Below are 23,413 nucleotides of genomic sequence, written 5' to 3'. Positions count from 1 at the left end.
TTTCATCCTTCTCAGAGGTATGATAACTTATGGGCATACCTCTCTTATGTTGGAAATGCAAAGTAAAATACAATAGCTGAAGAATATGCAGCATCTCCCTTGAAAACAGACTGTGCTAGATATAAGGGCTGGTAAATTCTAAAGATGTCCTAAGTAGACGGTCTGACCTTAATTTTAGTATTTTTACTTACTCATTGTGTGTGCACTGCAAGATCTGCCTCTGCTCTTGTCTGTTTCTTTGAGGCAAAGACCTTTGCTTTGGTTTAATAGAAATTTTATAGTAATTGCTTTGTGATATGAAGGAACAGTTATTATCCCAGTGGAGATTAAAGTAATTTATCTATTTTTCTGGACTTATCTAAACATGCAGGAGGTATTCCAAAAAAGTAGACATTACTTTTGAACAGTTTTGCTATCCTTGGAGCTAATCTGTAGTAAGGGTTTTTTGCAAAGTAATTTTCAAGTATGGAGCCTGTTTGGATTGCTTTGACTAGGGTTAGCCTGTTGGAGGGTTTTTTATGCTTTTAGTGCCTTGTTTCTAGGGAAGCCAAGGTCATTACCCAGATGCTCTTTTAGAGCTGCTGTTTACTGAAATGAGGCCCTGTTTAAGGAGGGTACATAAATGCTGTCATCTCAAGTGTCCTCCCAGGATGGGGATTATTGGAAGGGGCAGGACAAGTTGTTTTGCACCAGAAGTATGTTTGACCCTTGGCAATACTGACAGTGTTGTAAAGGACTTAGAGAGCAGCCAGACTGGTGCTGTAAGGTGGTCCTTGGTGTTGTGTACCAGCCTGCTCACAGTGTGCTAAAGGAAGTGACTTTTACATTGTCCTGTTAGGGGAGAGGCGTGTCCCTTTCTGCTGCACACCTCTAACCCACTTTGCCTTCACAGTTGGGTTTGGGAGAGGCAGAACCAAAACCAACAAATTCTCAGTTCCTTTTATCTGGCCATCTAAAATGTATGGAGAGCTCTCACTTTGTAGTTTCTCTAAGTTCTAATTCAGTTGATGCATCTGGGTGATTTAAAGTGCCACGTGAGTTCTCACTAATAGTCATGTTAATGATGTTATCCTAATGAACTGGCTAAATTGTGTACATGCAAGTAGCTAGTGTGGCAATTAATTGTTCAGGACTGGTAGTGCTCCATAATCAGAGGGATGAGGTTACTGATTTTGACAGTGATTTTTTTATTTTGTTTATGTTAGCATCCATGGTGAGGAGGTGAAACTTAGGTGTTGAATCCCTAGTTTTTGTTATTGCCTAGAAAAAGTTCAAGCAGTTGAAGTCTATCACAGTGTTATCAAATTGGGTTGAAAGAAATTTATTGAAAGCATTAACTTCTGAAGTACAAGTTGAAGCTCTGTTTGGAACTGTTATAGCAGGCAAACCTTCTTAGAATACTTGTCAATGGCTGTGCATTCTCCTGCTGTGGGCTTGTGGGTAGATCAGACCAGCGCACTGTACACCATTTATAAAGAATTACTTTCCAGGTTTGTTTCAAATCCAGTCAACCTTCATCAGAAGGACTTTTGGAGAAGGTAGATGTAGCATTACTTAAGGACCCTAGATATTATTCATAGCCTGTGTGAATCAATAAAAAATATTTAAATGCTGGACAAAAATAGAGGAACACTTCTTCAGACTCTAAAATACTTCATAAACTCCTCTCAGGACTTAAGGCTTCTAGCCCAAGTTAGACCAAAAAGAGGTGCTGAAGAAAAGACACATGGGAAAGGAGAAGTATGTTGTAGATAGGAATGAACTTTTCACCTCTGTATCCAAACTGACTAGGAGCTCTAGATCAAGTGGTTAAACTAATCAAAGATGAAAAAAAAAAAAAAACCAAAAAAAAACCAGCTGAAGGCTAGATTTAGTAAATTCAGAGTAGCAAATTAGCAGGTCTTTATCTAACGGAAGAGCTGATTATAGTTCCTGTGGTGTTAAATTCCTGTTTCCACTGAGGTTCCCTCCTGCACTGGTTTAAAATCTTCCTAGGCTTCAATTATTATTTCTAACAGACTGGTGGCCTCTTAGTTTATATGTATGTTAGACAAGACACATGCAAATATTTCTCTGGTGCTTGCTCACTATGTTGGGAGGTCAGCAGCTGCAGCACTACGGTTCTTCCTAGCATTATGGTGGGCTTGTTTTCCACATCCTTAAGGGCAGTTCTTACCTACTTAAGTAGTACCTAGATCTTTCTCAATGTGTGCCATTACTGCCTGGGCATTTCTGACCTTAGAGTACCCTCAAAATATTCACTTTGCATAAGATTCTCATACTGTTCACTTGTACTGAAGCTTTCTTACATGCTGTGTCAGATTATAGGGTCTGCTACTGTAATGACATTCCAATCTCATGGGGAGACTTCTAGAGTAATAATTTTAATATTTAGCGCCTAAACATTTAATATAGGAAGGAAAGCATGAAGCAGTTATGCCTGTGATATTTTAAATTTTCTGCTTTCTTTAATTCTTACAGCAAGCCTTTATGGCTAAATCAAAATTTTGTACTCAGCTAATGGCCCTCACTGGGTTACTTATGTCAGCTTGTTTGCTGTCACTTTGATACTCATTTGAAAAACATTTTAAGGCAATTGGCTCTTAAAATATAACTTGTTAGGAGAAAAAGTTCACACATAGCATGGAGCCTGTAAACTGTGGACAGTAGAATAAAATGGTTGTAAATTGAAGTAATATGTCATTGGCTGGTTCTTGAGTCTAAAAATGTGATACACTATGATTACTCTGTATCTGGGATTGGGGGGTAAGTTTTATTTTCAGTCCTTTGGCTTGGTGCCGCTATCTGTAGACTGTTTAAAGCTGCAGTTGTTTGAAGATATGTCTGTCCCTGCAGTGATACCCTTGTTTCCTCATCCCAGTTTTCAAGGGCATGTTGGATTAGCTTGAATAATGAATGTGTCTAATTGAGGGGAGTTGATATTGGATGTAGCTAATACAAAATAGAGTTGGAAACGGAGTAGGTATAATGTAACCTTTGAGAGACATACTAATTTTTCTTTGGAAATGTATGTCATGAAAGACCATTATTACAGGTGTTGACATGCCATGGTTATTAATATCCCATTCGCTGAGACTTCATGGATACTAAAGCTGGATTTGCCTTCAATCCTCATTTTGAATTGCTTGGCAACAGAGTGAGCAGGTCTGATGGTTGTACTGTGCATCTGCATGCAGAGAATGGCCTTTGGTCCCTCTGTTTCCCTTCCTTCCTAACATCTTTACTGGTCTGCTGCTGTTTTGCCATAAAAGCAAATCTCACTGCTGCTAAAGAGTTGAAATCTTATAAGAGAATGAGTTTTACATGATAGAGAGTAGAGTTTACAGCACAGTCACAATGGCCCAAATATGAGAATCAAAGGAAGTCGTTTAAAAAACCTCAGCTATAAAGATGGTGCGATAGGATCTCAGATTTCTGGTATCAGCACTTTGTCTGATGCAAGTGCCACTATTAGAAATGAAAAAAACAAGGTAGGAGAGAGCCTCTGCCTTGTTTCATAACAGCCTTTGGGGTTTTTTTCTCTGTTGGCTCAGCAATGTGTGCTGGCTCATGCATAAAGTTGTTTATTGAATAAATTGGACGTTTGGCTTTTTTTGAAGGAAAAAAAAAATTACTCTCTTTGCCACAAGAGGGAGAGCATGAGAAATGTCAGAGAGGAAACTGTACTGTGACAGTTCTGCTCATGACTTCGTTTTAGACTGTAAAAAGGGATAGAGAGGTTTTTGAAGCTGAATTCCTCCATCATTATGCCCAGACTCACTAGAAAATGGAGGTGCAAGAGAAAGTCAAAATCTAGCAAAGCCTTGCCTAATAAGTGTTGCCTAGAGGTTCTTGCATTAATTGTGATTATATCATAGCTTGAGATGTATATCACTAAGGTTTTATGAATTAAACTTGCAGACTAATTTATACAGCACGTCAGTCATAGTACTGGAGCTGGGACTTGGAATCTAGAGAAGAAATAACAGCAGTTGTTAGAATTCATCATTGCTTGTGTCTGGTTGGCACTCTTACTGAAACCACTTAACTAAATGGAAATTGATTTTTAGTTAATTCTCTATCCAACCAAGTCATGCTGATACACTTTTAATGTACTCTGACTTTAGTTATGCTGAAGGGCTACATCTATTTTAACTGTGTTGGGGTTTGTGTCAATTTAGTTAAATCTGTATAAAAGTGAGTATTGACAAACTCAAAGTGTTTCCTAATGGAATTTTGCCTTGTAAGCTAATTTTCAATTAGGATCAGGTTTAACTCCATCTTCTGTTCTTCATTTGGCCTTTGGTGATAACATTTTCTAGGTTTATCTTTTATTTTATAAAATCCAGCACAAAAGTGATTGAATACTAACACTCCAAGAATCAGCACTTCCAAGTCAAGAAATAACCTAAATATGCCTTTGGTTTTGCTTTCTTCTCCTTGCTGCAGATGTGCTGTAATAATAGACATATCTTTCAGTTATTTTGTCTCATATAATTTTTTTTCTTTCTCCTTTGATAACAGCTTTGAGATACTTTCCAATCCCTTAGTATTGTGATTAACTTGCAGAGTCTGTGAAAGGTGTCTCTAGAAGTTAACTGCACACACTCAACTCAGGTGAGTGGAATAAAGCAGAAAGCAGATGTGCAGATGTGCTGTGTGTGTGACTGGTTCCTGTAGTGGACTGTGGATTAGGCACAACACAGAAGGGAGCAATAAGAGTTCCTTCCCCTGCCTGTTGTGATGCCTGTTGTGAGGCTGTGAACACACACTGCTCCCTTTGTCTGCCTGCAATTCCCTGCCTGTCTGTTCTCTAGTCTGCTATGATGATAAGCTCTGCAGGGCATGGACCAGCTCTTGTTGTGGTCTAAAAAAGCCAGGCACATGCTCATTAGCTACTGCTCTCTCCTTAGACTATTTTTAGTCATTGTTTGTCTCAGCCAGTTGTTCCTTCTTGCAAACAGCAGAGACTGCCAGCTGCATGCTTAGACAGCACCCAGCACTTGGCAGCCCAGGCTTGGTGAGCATCTTTAGGCACTACTGTCACTCTCTTTCCACCACAGCTCTACGTTTTAGTGGAATGACACAAAGGATTTCTGGTATCACCTGAATGGGGCCAAATTGCATAGTAGCAGTGGTATGTAAATGAGCATATTGACTTCTGTTTCCTGAAAAGTGAGGGGAGAAAAAATCAACTCTCTTTAGCCAAAGTAAACTCTTCACAGTTTAGGCAGGCATATTAATTTAGGACTTTTCATCCTGCATTTACAGCTTTCCAAAACTGTAAGGGCAGCTTGAGGTTTCAAAAATTTTAATCCAAGGATGCCAAGAATACACCAACACAGGCCAGAACATTCCCATTCCTGTCCTGTTTGTTGGTGATTCTTCAGCTGTGGGCAGGAATTGGTTTAAGGACCAGAGGGTTTGTTCTTCTAGTCCTATCCCCACTATGCTCCTACCCAGAGGCTCCCTAGATTTTTCCTAGCACATGAAAAAGGTAATTTTTTCAGGTGTATTAAATTCTGAGAGCTCCTATGCATGCAACAAAAACATATCTGATAATGTGTTAGAAAATGCGTTTGATTCTGTGCACATCCCATTACAAGATGTCCCATGTCTCTGTTGTGTGACACTTACCTGTCATTGTTTTCTGTAATGACATGATTGGGTGACTCTTAATGCTTAAGAGCCTCTAGAAGAGTTGATTTGCCCCATCATCTGAAGTTATTGGACCTTGTGGGACACCACGAATGGCAGAATTCCAACGAGACCCTGATTACAATCATCTGGGATCTGCTGTTCAGCTTGTTTCCCATCCACTGACCACTCAGCCAGTCCATACTTCCTGATTTTGCCAATGAGGATGTTGTGAGAGGCAGGGTTGAAAGCCACACTGTAGTCTAGATAAACAATGCTTAAAAACACTGTTCTTCCCTCATCCAGCCAGGTAATTGTTTCATCATAGAAGGCAATCAGGCTGGAGAAGCATGATGTTCCTTTAGTGAGTCCATGCTGACTACTCCTGATCACCTTCTTGTCATCATGTGGGAGGAGATGGCCTCCCAAAGGAGCTACTTTATCACCTTCCCAGGGAATGAGCTGAGGCTGATTTACTGGTACTTCCCCAAATCCTCCTTGCCTTTTTTGAGCACCTGGATAACATTTGCTTTCTTCCTGTCCTCAAACATCTTTTCTGATTGCCACATCCTTTGAAAGATGATCATGAACAATCTTGCCTTGGCATTCACAAGCTCTCTGAGCGCTCATGACTGCATTGCATCAGGGCCCATGGACTTGCAGATGTTAAATCTGTTTATGTGTTCTCTAACCTAGTTCTTAACCAAGGCAAAATCTTCCTTCTAACATTCCTTTTCCCTCTCTTGGATCTCTTGGGTCAGAGATGCTTGAGGGACTGGTCTTGTCCTTGAAGACTAATACAAGAAGGTGTTCAGTAACTGCTTTCTCTGCACCCCCTGCTCCAGAGTACCCCTCCATTTAGTAACATTATCCTTTATTTTCCTTTTGTTGTTGATGTACTGGAAAAGCCTTTCTTGTTGTCTGTAATATCCTTGGACAGACTGAATTGGGTCTTGGCATTTCCTGTTTCATTTCTACTTATTCTGAAAACCTCTCCACATCCATCCCAAGTGGCCTGACCCTGTTTCCATTTCCTGTGCTCTTCCTGTTTACTCTTAAATAATAACAGACAGTAATGGCAGCAAACTGGGAGGCTGAGGTAGCTCCTGTGCTGAAGAAGTGGGCAGACAGGAGGCTGACTCCTGGCTCCTGTGACTCCTGCCTGCTGCCCAGTCTCCAGGAGCTCACTCATGCTTAGCAACTCTAGTGCTGCAAATTGAACTTCACAGTGGAGTTAGTTTTGCAAGGGAAGGGGCACGTAAACAAGGGAAATGGTGGCACATCTTTGAGATGCTTAAGATGCAGCCTGCGCTTTGTATCTGTAGTCTGTAATATGAATCTGTTTGAATTATTAACATCTACTCCAGAGAGGCTTGCTACGTTTTTTCTTCTTTTTTTTTTTTTTTCTCATATGGTAACAGCTGCCTATTTTTATGTGAGCTTATGGGAAAATCCAGTATTTCTCCAATTAAAAATAATTCTGAAACTGTTCAGATAGCTGCACCCATACAAAGGGCAGCCTAGCAGCCAAGGCAGTAGCAAGGGTTTGTGCCAAAGACCATGAAGAATTCCAGCTGTGAAAAAATGTGAGAGGGCAGCCTCTGGGTACCCAAGCACTGTTCCCTCCCAGCTATAATTTCTTTCACAGCTGTGGGAATGCTTTAAAATTATGGATGGATAGGGAGGAGGGGAAAAAAAGATCACACTGACTTTCAAATATTTGGCTGAAAGCCAGAAACATTGTGAGCAGAGATTCAGCATTAAAACTGCACCCATGAGAAACACTCAGAAATGATTGGGATTTATTTTTAAAGTGTACTTAATTCCAAGCTTCTTTCTCAGCGCATATTGGTATGCTGAGGTCCAGCCTGTCCTTTCTCACTCTCCTGGGAGTATCACACTCCCAGTCTGTCTCATTGATTCCCCATAGCTGTTATTAATAGAGATCACTCAGTTAATTTTTCATTCTCAGCTATTTCCATTTCACTTTTAATTCTTTAGGAAGTTCAGACAGTTGAGATAGAAGTGAGGAAGCTGGGTTGAATAGAGAAGTCAGGTTGCAGCCTCTGAAAGATGTTTACCTGCCAGGTTATTATACTAACCCTCCTGCCACATCTTAAGGGAGCTTTTAGAAACTTGCTAGCAACAATTGTGGTTTGTGATGGCTCAAGCTGCTCTTCCTTGGGTACCAGTTTGAAATTCTCAGCCCATGTAACTGGTGCTCTTTTCAGTGCAGCTAATCTTTGGGTGTGGGATTTGGGATAAGGAGATATCCAAGATATGTGAAATCTCATTGCTAGGATTTCCCCCATGCCTCCAAATACTTTCTAGGTTTAGCTTGTCTTCAACAAGAACTTTATAATCAGAGGTAGATTAAGAGATAATATTGTAGATTACTGCATATTTGTTTGTGTTAGAAAAACTGTGGGAGACAAAACTTTCTTTTAAGATGTTATTTTTCACATGTCTTTGTATGAGCAATTCTTCACAGAATCACAGAGTGGGCAAGGTGGTTTGTCAGCTCATCTGAAAAGTATCTGAGCACTAAAAAGACATTAGGATAAAAGAATGTGTTTACTTCTCAACAAATACTACCATTCATCCACCTAAGATCCAGAAACTCCCTGCTATTTGTAATTTGTCAACAAATTCAGTTTCAGTGCAATTCGGGCAGAAATGTTAACTGCCCCATTAGTTTTTGTGAGCGTTGGCTTGTGGGCCATCATCCACCAGAGAGGAGGTAGCATGTAGCACCACTTACCCATAAACATATTAGTTATCATCCTTAGAAGGACCACTCCTTCATGGCTCAGTGTAGAACAGCATTCAGCACAGCTCTTAAAACCAAAATATATTTCTATATAGAGTTAAAAATACACATCTTTATTTTTATATAAACATGTGAGAAGGATGAAAATAATTGACTTGTAAGGATATTTGACTGAAATTAGACATAATAGCAGCCACATAAGGTTAGGGGTAAACACCATTATTGAATTTTTTTGGTGGATGGAGAAGTTAAAAAACCCTCATTCAATGAAGTTATTGACATCAGTATTCAATTATTTTATTTACTTCATGTTTGCCATACAAGACTATTGAGAGAGCAGAATCTATTCCCAAGCAGTGAGGTATATAGGTGGAGTAAGACTGCTAATATATGAGATCAGAGTAGATTTAATCTTAAACCAGCAATAAGACAGTGAGTCAGTCTCTTTAACTGTGACTCAAAAGAAAATCTTGCTATTACTAGAAGAATCAGTTTTGTTTGTTGCACCATGTTGATTTGTTAATGTCGTAGCAATTGAGTCTTTGAGATTAATTTTTATCATAAACAGGCAAGTGGTATGTATAGGTTGTGATCCACAGTTTTAAATATCTTGATTAGGAAGTGTGTGTGCCTCACTGCTTTTGACACCAATCCAGCTGGAGGGGAGGGAGAGACAAGGAACTGTTGCTGTGGCTTCTTGCAAGGCTTCCCTGAAGGCAGGAGGAAAGCAAGGAGTTGGGAGTAGGATGGATTCCGTGTTGTATCATTATTGTTCTGTCCTGTTGTTATCCACTTTAAGCTGAAAAAGGAACCCCAGCTGCCTTTTGTGGGGAAGATCTTTCAGGAACTGAAGTCCTAGCAGGCTCATGAAGGGGCCAGCCAGCCCTTTCTCCCTACCACTTTGGCCTTTGGTGCTGCAGGTTGTTGGCTTTCAGACCTTTAGAATTTTTTTCTGACTTAGTAGCATGGCCCTGTGATGTTTTCACATCCCTTTTAATAAGTTCTGCATTACCTTTTTTTCCTACTCTTTTTCTTGTCTTGAAGCCATGGAGTGCTGTCAGGGAGATGATCCCATCAGAAATGATTGCCTGTTCAGGATGAGAGTCAACTTGAATTGTTCCTTGTGTATATTCTCCATGGTTTGAGGTTTGCATCATGTTCTCTGGCTTTATTTCTGGATAGTATTGTAGCCACTAATGCTGAATGTCAGTTTTCTGATCCCATTTCAGAAGATATGGTCTTAAAGCATAAATGGGTATCTTTTCAGAAAATTCTAGGGGAACATGAGACAGCATTTAGGAATGTGTGTCAGTATAGGACAGTAAGGTTCATATGTACTGGTGACAACTACAGAACTGCCTGCCTGGTTGAATAGCAACTCAGCACACTCAATACTAGCTTATAAGAAAACCCTGCATGGCATATGTGCAGGGAAAAGGGGTGGAACTAGTTCTGAATCACATAAGTAATTGTGATCACCTTTAAAAACTGTTTACACTAGCTTGCATGTAGGCTGTACAGTAACAGAACAGCCAGTAACATTTTACCCTTGCTTTTTCATGGCTAGATCACCTAATAATTTTGTTGAAAAATAAAACTTTCACTGAAGTCTGATTTTCACAGATATTAGGCTTGTTCCAGTTTTAGTAAAATCACTTAATTCAGACAGGAGTAGCAGGGAAAAAATCCTGTTTGTGAGGCTAAGAAGGTGTTCAGTTGGGCATACAGCAGGTAAATGTATAACACCACCTTAAGTTCACAGAGCCATGTAATATGTTGGAAGAGGATTGATGATGTGACATCTCTTATTTTGCAGATAAAACAATGCATTTTTTCCTGCTTTTATCACATACAAATGCCTTCATAATTAACCAATCTCTGTCAACTGTGGTGGTTTCCATAACATACTTATTTTCTTATAATACATTATTTTTCATCTCGTGGTTATTTTTGTCTTTGTAACCTTTCTTCGTTTTATTTCTGTCACTGCAGTTTGCAGTGCTTGTACTATCTTCACACGCTCTCACATATTTATGTTTACATATCGTTATGAAGATATTATCTGAACACTAAATAAAACATAAAGCACAACTTTGTGTTCCCTAGGGAGAGAGAAAGGTTGGAAGCCTCTAAATGGAGATGCAAACAAATACAAAACATGAAGAAGGACTGAGAATAGAGCCTCAGACTGTGTGCATTTGATGAAAAATTTAACATGTACTGAAGACTTGACAGTCTGAGGTTGCTCAAAAATTGAACATAGTTTTGGAGCTGTTAGTACCAAAGATGCAGGCATGTGATCCAAGTATTGTTCTAATATAAATTCTTCCTGATGTTTTAAATTTTTTAAAATTAAATACATCCCTCCCCTCAGCTGTAAATTAGCAAGTTTTTTTCTTACTCAGATATGGTCTGCTTCTATCATTCCAGTTTTGTTGGATTAGGTATCTTTTCTCCTGCAGCTAGCATAAAGCTGATGTAAACTATTGTGTGCTTACCCTAACTTGACAGAAATGTAATTGTGTCTGTGCCTGATCTAGCTCAGTCATGCCTTATTAAGTGATTTTGTAGCCTAGAACCAGCATTAATTGTTGTGGAGCCTCGTCCACACGAGGCAGATATAAGTTGTCCTCTTCCCCATTTTGCATATGGGGAACTGTGGCAAAGGAATCAAAGCCATGTTCCTGTTAAGAGCAGAAATGGGCTACTCTCAGTCAACTTCCTGCTCTGCTGCTGCCTATTGCATATTTCTTTTCAAGTTGAATACACTGAGTGCTATGACAATGCTTTTTTGAGAAGCCTGTCTGAGTTTTGAGTTCTGATAGTATTCATATTCCAGACAACTTGAGTTTCAGTACTAAGGAGTTCTGGAACCATGGATACTGAAACAAAGTCCAAGCACATTGCCCCTGCTGCACTTTGCTTGTTTTACAGCCTCCTTGCAGCAAGCTAGCCCATTTTGTCTGGAATACTTTGCCCTTTATAAACCAACACTCTTTCTGAAATCCATCATTTACCATGTTCCTGTTGCTTAGTGATTAGTTACCTTTGTATTATTTATGCTCTTGTTTGGAAAAGCGGTCTGGCTCAGGACAGTAATTACATGGATTATTTCTCTTTCTTTTTATGTCTGCTTGTAAATACAAGTCATGATAACACAAAGTTTTATAGGTAGCTGGAAATTTTGTGATTCATAATATTGTAAGCTTGATCCTTATGTTCAAGGGACTGTCAACCCTTGGTTCCTTTAAGGTAGAGTTCGTGGCAGGTATAGAACACAGTTTGCTGTCCACCCAGCAAACACTGTCCTGTGTGCAAGGTCAATTAGAGCAAAATGAGGAAACTTAATTGTCAGAAGTATTGTATGAGGTACTGAAGGTCCAACCACCAACCTAAGCTCTGTTCTGTCAGCTCCTGGATAGTGTGGGTTAAATGCTAGATCATTCTCCAGGGTTTCCAGACTGGGAATTACCCACTGGCCTTGGGAAATCCATCTGGGAAAAGATCTGGAGAGGAAAGTGCTGAGGAAAAAGGTAGTGCCCTAGAGCACAGTAGGAAAGACATGAAATTGGATTCAGGAGTGGCAGGTGAGAACCTTCTATCTCAGAAGAATCAGGTGCAGAGATGCTCGCCCTTCCCCAGGTCCCCTTTCTAGATGAGCATGACCCAGTCAGACTCTTAGCAAAACTTACTGGACTCCTTTCCACCAGGACAGAAAGACTTGGACTGCTGTCAGTACCAGGCTGGAGGAGCAGATCCACCATAGGCCATGAAATCCTTTCTGCCCAGGGTGAGCTGCCCAGCCTGCAAGACACAGGTAATCCTGTGCAGAACAGCTATGTTACAGGTGACTGAAGGAGTCTTACAATGCCTAGTGCTGGGTAATAATGCAAAATTCTTCATTTCATCAAGAGTTGAACAATTTCACCCCACTTATTGTGCCCAGTGGGGTAGTGTGATGAGATTGCTTAGGCTAGCTGGTCTGATCCAGCCTTTTCTTTTTGTGACAGTTCTGTGGATGCAGTGTTGGGAAAGGTGGCTGCAGCTGAGCTGTGCCTTCAGGAAGGCTGCTTGTCGATGGATAGCAGGTGGATGGTGCTCAGCACCGTGTCTGTTGTACACTGTCAGTTGCTGCACAGTGAGGCATCCTCTGCAGTGTGCTTCAAACCAGGAAAAGCCTGACACATCCTTAGCTAAGGTACTGCTCACTCTAATGAGTGTATCAGGAAAGATCTAAGGAGACAAGATGGCTCCAGAATAGGTTCTCAGACTGGTTGCAGCAGCATGTTCAGAAGTCCTAAATACAGTCACCCATGGATCACAGGCAGACATCCTACTGCCATACTCTGGAACCACACTGTATACATACATTGCAGGAAGAGGGAAGAAACACCAAAGCAAAAAAATTAAATGTGTTGTTTCCCTACTCCACCAAAACACCAACAAGATGCTGGTATCCTGGGGTAGATCATCAGTTTCTTTGTTTTGATTAAAGTCTCAAATTTGTGTGACATTCTGAAACATGTTTCAGCTAGCAGTACTGAGGTGTACATGGTATACCCTGAACTAAACAAGTTATTTACTGCTGATACTGGGGGCTACAACTTGTGAAACAAGATGTTCCAGGCTTCTTTTCCAGACTGTTAGATAAACCCACGGGATCCAACCCTTTTGAGCCTAAAATATATGAGACTTTTGAATATCCCAGCTCTGATTCTTCTTCCATCCTGAGACCTCATCCCCCTCCCTCCCCATCCTGTGGCTGCATTATGTACTTGACATAAGTCGTTGATCCCTTGTTATCAAATCTAAACAAGAATGATTTCTCTGTCTAAATATTTAATTCTCAGTCTTTTGAAGTAGTCCCGTGATGGAAAAACATAATTTTTTTTCAGCTGTAGAAAGCAGTTGTCCACAACTCTAAAATTGAGACTGTCATTATGCAGGTGGTGATGGGCAGAGCTAAGTGTCTTACCTGGGTGTTTGTGTGCAAGTGATTAGCAGTAAATCATCTTAACCTGTTATATGAGGATATTTGCATCACCACTAGTGGGTTTTAGAGTTAGCATCCCAATTCCTGGCTCTTCAGATGTTCAAGTGTGTATCGCTGCACTGGCTTCAAGTGTGTTGGGATATTTTTCTGCTGTGCAGTGGGGGAAAGAAACTTGGAGGGGAGGAGCCAGAGTGCAATTTAAAGCAGAATGGTGATGAGTTTGCACAGAACATCAAGCCTCACATTTGTACATTCAGTATGAAAGGTGGAGAGACTGTTGCTCTCCATAAGGACAAATGAGTAAAGCAAAGTAATGCAAATTCTGAGAAGTGACACCTATGTGCAGTAGGAGAGTGATGAAGATGCTGACAGTCCTTATCAGTGAGGCTGGTGGTGTGAAGTGTTTAGTTGGTGGTGTTGATGGATCAAAGCAGTTTGAGCACAGAGTGTGCCAATGTCTCCTGCCCTTGGTGCTACTCCACTGGAACAGGAGATGTCTGAGCCCCTGTGACACTCTCACCTGCAGGGCCTTTCGTGAACAGAGAAGCTTTTAGGGCATAATCTAGATACCACTGGAGAAAAGTAAAAGTGTTATTTAGTCTGGAGGGAGGTGGTTTTGGTTGTTTGGTTGTTGTTTTTTGTGGGGGGGGTTTGGATTTTGTTATGGGGTTCTTCTTTCATCAGTTTTTTTTTTTTAATTATTCGGCTGTATTTTTTTCCTGTAAAGGTGATGATCTCAGGGTGAGAAATCTGGGTAAATACATCAGTTAAAACTTCCTGTGGAAAATCAGATGGCAGACATTGAAATTACTTTTCAGCAATGCAAAAAATTCATTTTGTGTTATCCCAAGACAGCAAACTGTCTTTCAAATGTTTTAAGTTAATTTTTGCATTGATTGCTTTTGCCTGAGTTTTTCTTCTGTTGTAGATCAGCTTTTAGATAAGAAACATATTTTTCAGTAAAGACATTGAAAATCTTTCTCCAAAATGTAATATCTTGATAGGTTTAAATTTAAGCCAAACTCATTTGTACTGAATTAAAAAACTGTTCTGATCTCCTTGAAATACATTTTCATTTCTTCTGTCTCTGTTCTGTTGTGAAGATGCTTCTGTGAATAAAGGTGCTTAAATTACTCTAGGTGTACCAGTCTGAAGCTGAATGTATCTTTACTGGTCAAGGGTGAAAACAGATGTCCTCTCTGATGAACACAGCTGCCTTAGCAGACATTGCCAGTGCAGTTAAATATCCATTACCTGTCTGTACACGATGGTGTTGTTGGTGTGGACTACAGGATGCATTATGGCAGCAGATCTGCAGCTCCATTAATCTAAGCTGATGCTGTACTGGAATGATGCTTCAGCCTTCTACCCCTCTGCCCCCACTGGAAAAGCTCCTAGTATAAATCTAGCCCTGGAGCTCAGTGAACAGGCCAAAAGCTCTCAGCTGTGGTTTTGCTGGAAACAAGTGGGGTAAGATCTGTCAGACGAGGATAAATCGGGCTATGCTGACATCATTATTGCTGACTGAGAATTTGGCCAAGTGTCATGGCTGTATTTATTTCTCCTGCTGTACCTTGAAGTACAGGCAGCTTTTCCTGCATTGAATAAGCCTGGTTTTTAGCTGGGATAATAACTGTTGTAATTGTTAGTTCTGAAGAGAAGGTATTTGCCTGCTGCGGTCTCTGGCCAAGGCAAAGGGAAAATAGAAAGCTCAGTGTCAAGTTGCTGACCTGAGGAGGCATCATCCAAAAAGAAGGAATCCTGGCCTGTGCAGGTCCCAGAAAAGCAGTGGTGTACCCCTTAAAGAAGATGCATTCTTATTTAGGAGTCTTACAGGAACCTGTGCCGTTTCTGTTTCCATCACGTTTGTGCATGAAAGAGAAGTTCTGTCTCAGTCTCTGCCAATGGAGGGATGTGAAAATAGAAATACTGAAGTACAGTACTTTGATTCTTCTGCCTGACTGTAGCATAGAATTCAGATTCTGTTCAAAGCCAGTGACTTGCCAAGGCAGATGTTATATGCTTGAATGAGTTTAATAAGATGATCAGGACTCTGTTTATCAGTTTGGCTTGCTTAGAGCAGTGCTCCAAACATCCAGGGAAACAGGAAGAAATTGTAATTAAAGGCAGCTTTGAAATTCAGTATGTGACTGATTTGCATTTTACTACTTTATTCCTCTTTCCCTTTCCCTGTAAAAGCCTGGGGAGGTTTGCATGGTGACTGGCATTGCTGTGGTACATTATCTATGCTTGAGGGACTGTGGAGTGGCAATTGTGTAATGAGGATGAAAATCGGAGCTTACTCTGAAGAGAAGAAAAATCCTTTTCCCTTAACTGGTGCCCGGGGCCTTTTCTCATCTCAGTTGCACATGTGGGGCAGAGTTGTGGTTCTCTGTGGCTGTGCTGGAGAATCCAGCAAGAGACTGTGGTGCTTGGGGGGGTTCTCTAGGGCGTGTGACCAGCAGCTCTGCTTTGTCTCAGTTGCCATTATTCTGATCAGGGTGGAGAGTACATGGCTCTGTGCTAAACCTCTTGCTAGTAGGACTAGGAACAGAATTGCATCTATTTCATGTGCTGAGGCTGTAAGTAAAGGCTCCTTCCCCATTCTCACAACATTTATAGGTTTTGTGATTTATTCTGTTGTGGTTTACTTATTTTGTAAATGAGTGTGGTCACTAAAAGCTATACTTTGTGCCCAGTTGAAGCAGTAACACTGTGTTACCAATCAGTGTCTCTTAACTAAGTTCTACAGACTTACCATTTTGTTTTGTTCTGCTTTGTGTGCTGTAGATACTTCTGTCCTCATCCTGTTCTGAGTACCTGAATAATTTAATTTACTTCATTTCCAAAATTAATTAAGAAAAATGTGACAAGGCTCTAGGATTTGCTGTTGAGAGTACATAGGCTTGAAGTCATGTGCTGTCTCATTGTGCATGTGTTTTCCCTTGAAAACCTTAATTCTAAATACTATGGTTATGTAAAACTTGCAGCTTTCATCAATAAAGAACAAGTCTGTTAGTGCTTACAAATTTAAAATAAAGATACAAAATAGGATCTGCAAAGGCTCAGAAATCAGAAGATGGATAGTAATGAAAAATTCCCATTGGTTGGAAGCCCATCTCCTGATTTTGCTGAGCTGACCTGATATTTATGAATGCCTGGAGTGGCAATGATTCAGAAGCCTGAATGTGTTCAGGCTGGTTGACCAGCAAAAGTCACTGTTACTTTAAAAACATGTCATTCAAAATCTGTTAAAATAAAAATGCCTTCTGGAAGCTATCTGTGGACTTTTCACTACACTGTAATCTTCTGAACTAGGTGGGTTTTCATCACATCACACACATCTCTCTACCCTTCATGTAGCAGGGAAACAAATGTCTTTCCCTACCATTGTCTGTCCTGTTAAACTAGGGAAAAAAAAGGAGAAAAGTAGGGCAAACTCTGTAGCCCTTATGCAGGGAAAGTCCCATCAACTTCAGTGGGAGACTTGGCTCAGGGAGAAGTACAGGAGCCAGGCCAAAGTTTTCATTCTGTTTTTTCAGAAGCTAGTATTCCCTGTTTGTAGATTAATGCCACATAGCTTTGCAGAAGTGGCCTATGAAATGCCTTCAACTCAGTGGACTTCTCCCATTTAATTCCTGCAACTTCCAGTCGTTGTGTTTTAAAAAAATATATTCTTCTTTGGAACGTGTTTGCCTGAATGTGACATTAGGAATACAGCCAGCAGTGCCCGAATATACTTATACATTGGCATAAATTAAACCTTATCCTTGCTAAGGGACAGATAAGCATGAAGGGTCTCAGTGTTCTCAGAGGAATCACACTTAGCTCATCAGTGGGTGCCTTGATTTAATGAAGCCACAGTATGTTAATGTTAACACTGCAGAAAAAGCTGAAAAGTTATAGGCAGCCATGCTAACTAGCTACAAGCATTTAAAAGCCTGGGCATAAGCTCCTACTTGGCTATTCTGGCCATAATTAATGATGACAAGTATGTTGGAAAAATAATTATTTTGCTTGCTTTTAAAGACAATTACTTTGCTTGAGGCAAATGAGGAGGTGGGATTTATGTGGCTGTAATAAGCATATGTAGATGGCATCTTCCCAGAAGAATATTATAGCCACAGGATCTTTTTAATTGACCTGAGATTCCTTTGTTCTGCAGATACAATTTATGTATGTGGTCACAGGCTAAAATGACCCTACTTGTTCTAGGGCAGGCTTAATTTTAAACTGCTGAAAGGAAAAAAATCCTGCTTTTATCAGCCCAATCAGCAACAGATAGAAATCTCTCCTGGTCACTTCGTAGGGGGGAAAATTTTTTTTAAATTGGTACCCTAAATGCATGCTCTTTTCATCTGATAAAATAGGAGTTGGGTGTATGGAAGCAGGCTGAGGTATTATTGCAATTATCAGGTATCACTTCTGTGTCTGGGCTTGCAAAGCAGAGCAGCTTTTGCCTGTCACACTGTGATGCCATCCTCTGACAGCCACCTGCCTGCTCAGTTGCCCTGCTGGGCTGCAGAGCCTTGGTCCCTTTCCAGCCTGGACACGGTGCTGGAGTCAGGGAGGGAGTACCTGCTTCTCTCCCAGCTGCCATTCTCGAGCAGGCAGGTGTTACTGCTGATGGAGGACAGCTCCACCCTCCTGTCCACCCCTCACTGGCATTCCAGCACCATGAGAGCCACACAGACTCATCACATAGTCTGGGGTGAGATCCTGTAACAATAATGTTGTGCCTTACTGCCTTTTTCTCTGAGTTTCATGCTAACTGAGCCCAGGTGGGAATTAACAGCAGAAAATCCCCCAAGGCTACAATTCAGGGGAAGATTTCAACATGTGCAAACAACTAATGACCTTTAATAGAAATCAGGAATTTTCATGTTTGCTGTCAGTCATTTCATTGTTCATCTAAGATGGTAAAATCTTCTTGGGTGTCTCTCTTCTTAGGAGAGAGAAGAGGAACCAAAAAGCCATGTGCTACTCACTTACATATCAGAAAAATCTCCCTGTTGTTCCCTTTTTTAATCATTGTGGTGGTTATACAGAAGTCATAGTCCCTTTCTCCAGTTCCCATCTGTAAGATGAAGACGATGATGCTGTCTTTCAGTAAAAAAAGTGTTTTGAAACTTGATCCTGAAATTTGTTACGGAAAATGCAGTAATGAAGAGCATGGGTGCTTTTCTTCTAACTACTTAGCCTTCTGCTAATAGTAAAGATTGTGCTCTGTGCACTCCCAAGTCAATCTCTCTGAATTGGGATCTGAAGTTGGAGGAAAAAGGGTGAATAAAAGAGGAGAAACCCACTAATTGTATGGTAATGTGGTTTTGGTATGATGACACATAACAGAAAAAATTAGATTTCTTGCAGTCCCAGTTGTATTTAGCCCATTCTAAAAGCATTACTAAAGGAATCAGTCTTAACAGTGAATGGTAACATTTGATGGTTTGGGTCCAATTCATTCTATTCTATTCTGTTCCTGGTGTCTGCAGATTTTTGTCAGGATGGAATTTTTTACCTGATTTCACTCTGTGTGGAGAACTGATGAAGGAAAGCTATGCCTGAGCAACAGAAGAGTGACAGAGGATAAAGAATAAACAGTTCTCTCATAATAAAGATACAAGCTCTTAGAGTTTCTCAAAGTAGGCTTGGTGGTAGGAGGCAGGAAGGGATAGAGAGAGATCCTGTGTTTCATTGCCCTGGATGAGAGATATAAATGCTTGTTTACGTAAGTTCAAAGTTCTCCCTGGAAATTGCAAGTCTAACAGGAGGGCAACCTCTGTTTTTAGCTCCAAGGGCAGAGTGAGTTGGAAATGAGGCAGAATATAGGGTGCTGGAGTTAAAAGCACTAGGGGTTTGTGCAAGGTCATTAAAGAGCCAGAATCTAAGGCAGCTGGGAGGGATTACTGCATTAGTCTGTATTTGACCCTGTGTTAAACTGGCAGAGAAGGGAGTTCCCTTGTGGTTGTGCTGTGGTTTTTACTGGTTGGGTTTTGGGTTTTTTTATAAATTTACTGAGTGCAGAAAGGCAGACTTAGTTCATCAGGAACTCCAATCCAGTGTATCACTGTATGTGGGACGTGTTTGCTGGCAAAGAGGAAGCTGGTGTTTTGAGGGCTGTTTGAGCATGACATTTTTTCCCATGTACCACACAATGATAGCACGAGGAAGTGTCATGAGGTTCAGGAATGAACTCAGAGTTTATCCTGACTGTTGAACTTCTCCTTCAAAATAACCAGATTCTAGAGCAAATTTTTATTTAGGTCTGCTGGAAGGAATTAGGAGTGATGGAAAGGGCTCACACCCTCAAATATTTCCTGATATCCATGGAAAGATTTGTGAGCCCATAAATTATGTTAAATCTGGGAGAACATATGAGGGGTTTTTTTGATGACACAAGATCAGGCAGTGTTTCCAAAGTAATTCTGGTGTAGCTTGGGCTATCTCCAAGGCAGAGCAGTAGCTAGCTTGGGCCCCCATTCCAAAGTGATGTGTTGCTGTGGCAGCTGAGTAATACAAAAATTCTACCTGAGAAAAATGCTTCCTCCTTTTATGATTCCCCAAGTCCAACCCATAGCCTGCAGTGGTTCACAGATGGCAGTTGCCTGTGTCACTGACTCATAAGGACTCTTTTCTCATCACTTTCCTTTCTACTGTTCCTCTCTGCTCCATACGTGCTTAAGAACCAAATGGGATTTTACAATATCAGATCAACCTGACCTTAGCTTCAGGTGTGCTATGGAAGAATTATTTATGCCTAAAAGCTTGTCAGCTAATTTCAAAACTATCTAATGAAACCATTGTTGAGTAGTTTGAGGGTTTTTTTGTGTGATGCTACAGATACAGGAACAATGACATCCCCTTGAATATCATAGGATTTATGAATTCTAAACTGTGGTGAGTTTTTCAGATGGCTTGCTGGATGGATTTTTCTTGAGCATAAAACATCTCTTTCCTAAATAAACTGAATACTTATTTCCAGGCTGACAACAAATGGTTCAAGAAAAGGCACAGCTAGGAGCTCCGTATCTTGTGCAGCCCTTTTTTTTACAGTTTTCATTATAGTGTAGTATATTCTTTTACCTTATGAAAGTAGTACTGGTTTTCTTTGGATCAGTTCCTTTGCCAGTCTAGAAAGCTGACTTCAAATCCAGTCAGTGGGTCAATGCTTATAGATTACAAAATGTTTTCCCTTGCTGACAAGTAGCTGCTTTCTTGTGTCTTAGTCACTGATGACTTGGCAGTACCCCAAAAGCTGGAATCAGTAAAAGCCAAGAACTAAAGCACCACTGGAAGTACAGATTATTTGTATTTATGCATTTTCTATAAATTCATGAACCTTTAAGAGGGTGAATTCCATCTTTGGGTCATTACACAGAGAAGGGCTTGAAGCATAGAAACATTAGTATGCCCAAGACTAGGTAGTCAAATATCTGGCATTGTCCTTTATATTCCAAGGAATTAGGTGTACCCTGCCCAACCAATATGCTGTGGTTGAGTGAATTAGAGGTAGGTGACTAGAAGGAGGCAAACGCTGATAAATATCATTGCCATTAAACATACTGTCCCAATGATATGGAATTTGAAAAGGCATTAAGTCAGTACAAAACTGCCTCAAACACTCCAGAGAGGTAGCAGAAGCAACAGGAATAAGATGTAATTTCAAAATCAGGTCATCTGCTGGAATAAAAGCAAAAGATTTTTAGGAGACCTAAAAGCAACACGGTGGACTAAGGGGAAATAAACAGCTGTAATCACATAGGACAAAGCAATGGGGTTAAGCCCTGGTTCTTCTCTTATTACTTACGGCCCAAGAGTCTCAAATATATATTTTTTTTTTTAATAAAACAACTGTCATACTGTTGCCCCATTTAAAAAATGGAGAAACTGAGGCATGGGGTAGTGGGATGTCTGTCTGGAATCAAAACATCCTGAATTAAATTTTCTTGTGCCTAACTGGAATTGAGGAGATAGCCAGAAGTGCCTAAGGAGGAAATGAAGAGATTACCCAGAGACATGAGAGGAGATTTATAGTGCTACATTTTCTACACAAGACAAGGACTGGTTAATAGAATCAAGTTTTTTATGTTATCCAAACCTGTTGTCGTTTTTTTTTTTTCTTTTTCTTTGCAACATACGTTGCTATAACAGCTGAGTAATGCAGAAGTTCTGTCTGAAAAAAATGCTTCCTCCTTATATGATACTGTACATATTGTCATGGAAATTGTCCTCATTTCCCCCGAGCACACTTTAAATAACTCGAACAGCAGTGCTAATGAGCAGAAAGATATCTGCAATCCCCACCGTGCAACTTGACACACTTTATCCCACTCTGAATTCCCTTTGCTCATCTCTGAGCATTTTAAAGATCTGGTATAATAATTTGCTTTCTCTCTTTGGTCTGTTCATTTTGCTCTTAGCACTTGATAATAAAAGGTCAGCTTTGGCTGAAACCTCAGTGTTGCAGCCATGCCTTTTTTTACTGCCAAATATCTTAAGAAAAGCAAGTGTCTCCGAAAGGGTAAGTCATTATATTTTTGGTGTGTTTAGTGTTGTTGTCTGTTTTGCTTTAAATCACAGTAAAGGATTTATTTTGAATTAACAAGCAGTGGAAATGGATCTGTTCATGCTGCCTGTCGTTTAGCACTGGGGGTTTTGTTAGGCTGTTTTGGTTCAAGATACAGTGTAAGTTACTATCTTGCATTTTACATTCAGAAAAGCCGACTAAGCGAGAGGATGTTAAACTCTTTAAACATGCAGCATGTGTTTTGCACAGGGATGGAACCCCTGATGCAGAACAAAACAGCAACAGAGAATATGTGTGTTTGTTTTTACACATAAGTTTAGGTAGGCAGCTGAGTAATGGTCCACTATTTTTTGTCTCTCTTGTACAAAAGGAGCATTTTATTTTCAATCTACACTGAAATAATAAAATAAATGATACTTGGTGAATGAACAGCACATTTCCTCTTAGCATCTCTCCTGTGTCGGGGTTCCTGAGTGCATGACTCCACAAACATTTTTCAGCTTGCTCTTGGGAGGTTCACTTTGTGAATTGCTGTGTGGGCTTTTTCAGGAAATACTGATTTTTTTCCAGGTACATACAAAACTCTTCATATGAAAGCAATCTATCTCCTAGCATTGTAGAAATTGACAGTGTAGTAAACTTCCAATACACACATTCATTGTAAATTATTTTCTTCCTTTGCATGTGTCTTCATTGTGACATTAGTTGTTTAGCCAGCAGTCCAGATGTGGGGTTTACATTAAGATGAATGGCAGTGATTTTATGTCTGAGACATGCATTAGTTCCAGAGGATCTGAGGAATCTGACTTACTCACCTGGCTGATTTTATATATATTATTTGGCATATATGAATGTATGTGTTTACTTAATATGTGCATTTCTCTAATTCCTTGTTTGAATATTATTTTTTTAAGACATACATGCAAAGGAGAATTGTATAGGTTTTCATCACTGGTGTGCAGTTGAGGAAAATGTTTTGGGAAAAAAATTAAAGGAAACAAATTTGCATTTGTATTTTTTTTCTTCTGGGTTCCTATTTTAAAATGGGATTGCACAAGAACTAGCAGTTGAGATGTGATAATTTAGTTAAGCTGACCTGTAGATGCTGGTTCCAACCATTTGGGATTTTGCTGAGTGAAATGTGTATGCACGTACACAAATATACACAATAATTCAGAAATTCCTAAGGATAGAATGATCTCAGTAAAGGTTTTAATAAAAAGAAGGAAAAATATTATAACTGGATTATTAATTTGATTGCAATAAATTTGTTTTTAGAGTTTTGTTGTACATATGTACATATAAATGCCACTTTACAAGGATGATTTAGGATTATTTTTGGTCATCTCCTGGGGGCACCCAGCTGTCCAGTGCTTCATTCCGTTATGGTATGAGCACAGTAGCAATGTGTTTCTAGCCAGGGGCTGAGGAAAGGCGCCTGCCCTCCCTGTGTCTGTACTGCAGGGAGGGGCTGATGGCACAGCCA

The 23,413-nt window shown here is 40.1% G+C and overlaps 1 protein-coding gene across 6 annotated transcripts in view; it reads left to right on the top strand.

The window, feature by feature from the left end:
• ARHGAP22 (Rho GTPase activating protein 22) overlaps positions 1-23,413 on the top strand; it is a 126,039-nt gene that overhangs the window by 50,868 nt on the left and 51,758 nt on the right. The window contains exon 1 of one of the 6 annotated variants that reach the window (XM_085583617.1): positions 21,389-21,921. The exons of the other annotated variants lie outside the window; for them this stretch is intronic. Coding sequence (XP_085439743.1) covers positions 21,870-21,921 — 52 coding nt within the window. The 5' untranslated portion in view covers positions 21,389-21,869. Of the gene's footprint in view, positions 1-21,388; positions 21,922-23,413 lie in introns of those variants that run through there. 6 annotated transcript variants of the gene reach the window in all.

Source organism: Lonchura striata, chromosome 6 (assembly GCF_050655825.1).
Source record: "Lonchura striata isolate lonStrDom1 chromosome 6, ASM5065582v1, whole genome shotgun sequence".
In the NCBI taxonomy this organism is placed as follows: domain Eukaryota; kingdom Metazoa; phylum Chordata; class Aves; order Passeriformes; family Estrildidae; genus Lonchura; species Lonchura striata.
Note: the sequence above shows the minus strand (reverse complement) of the source record. Positions and strands in the feature narration are given on the sequence as shown.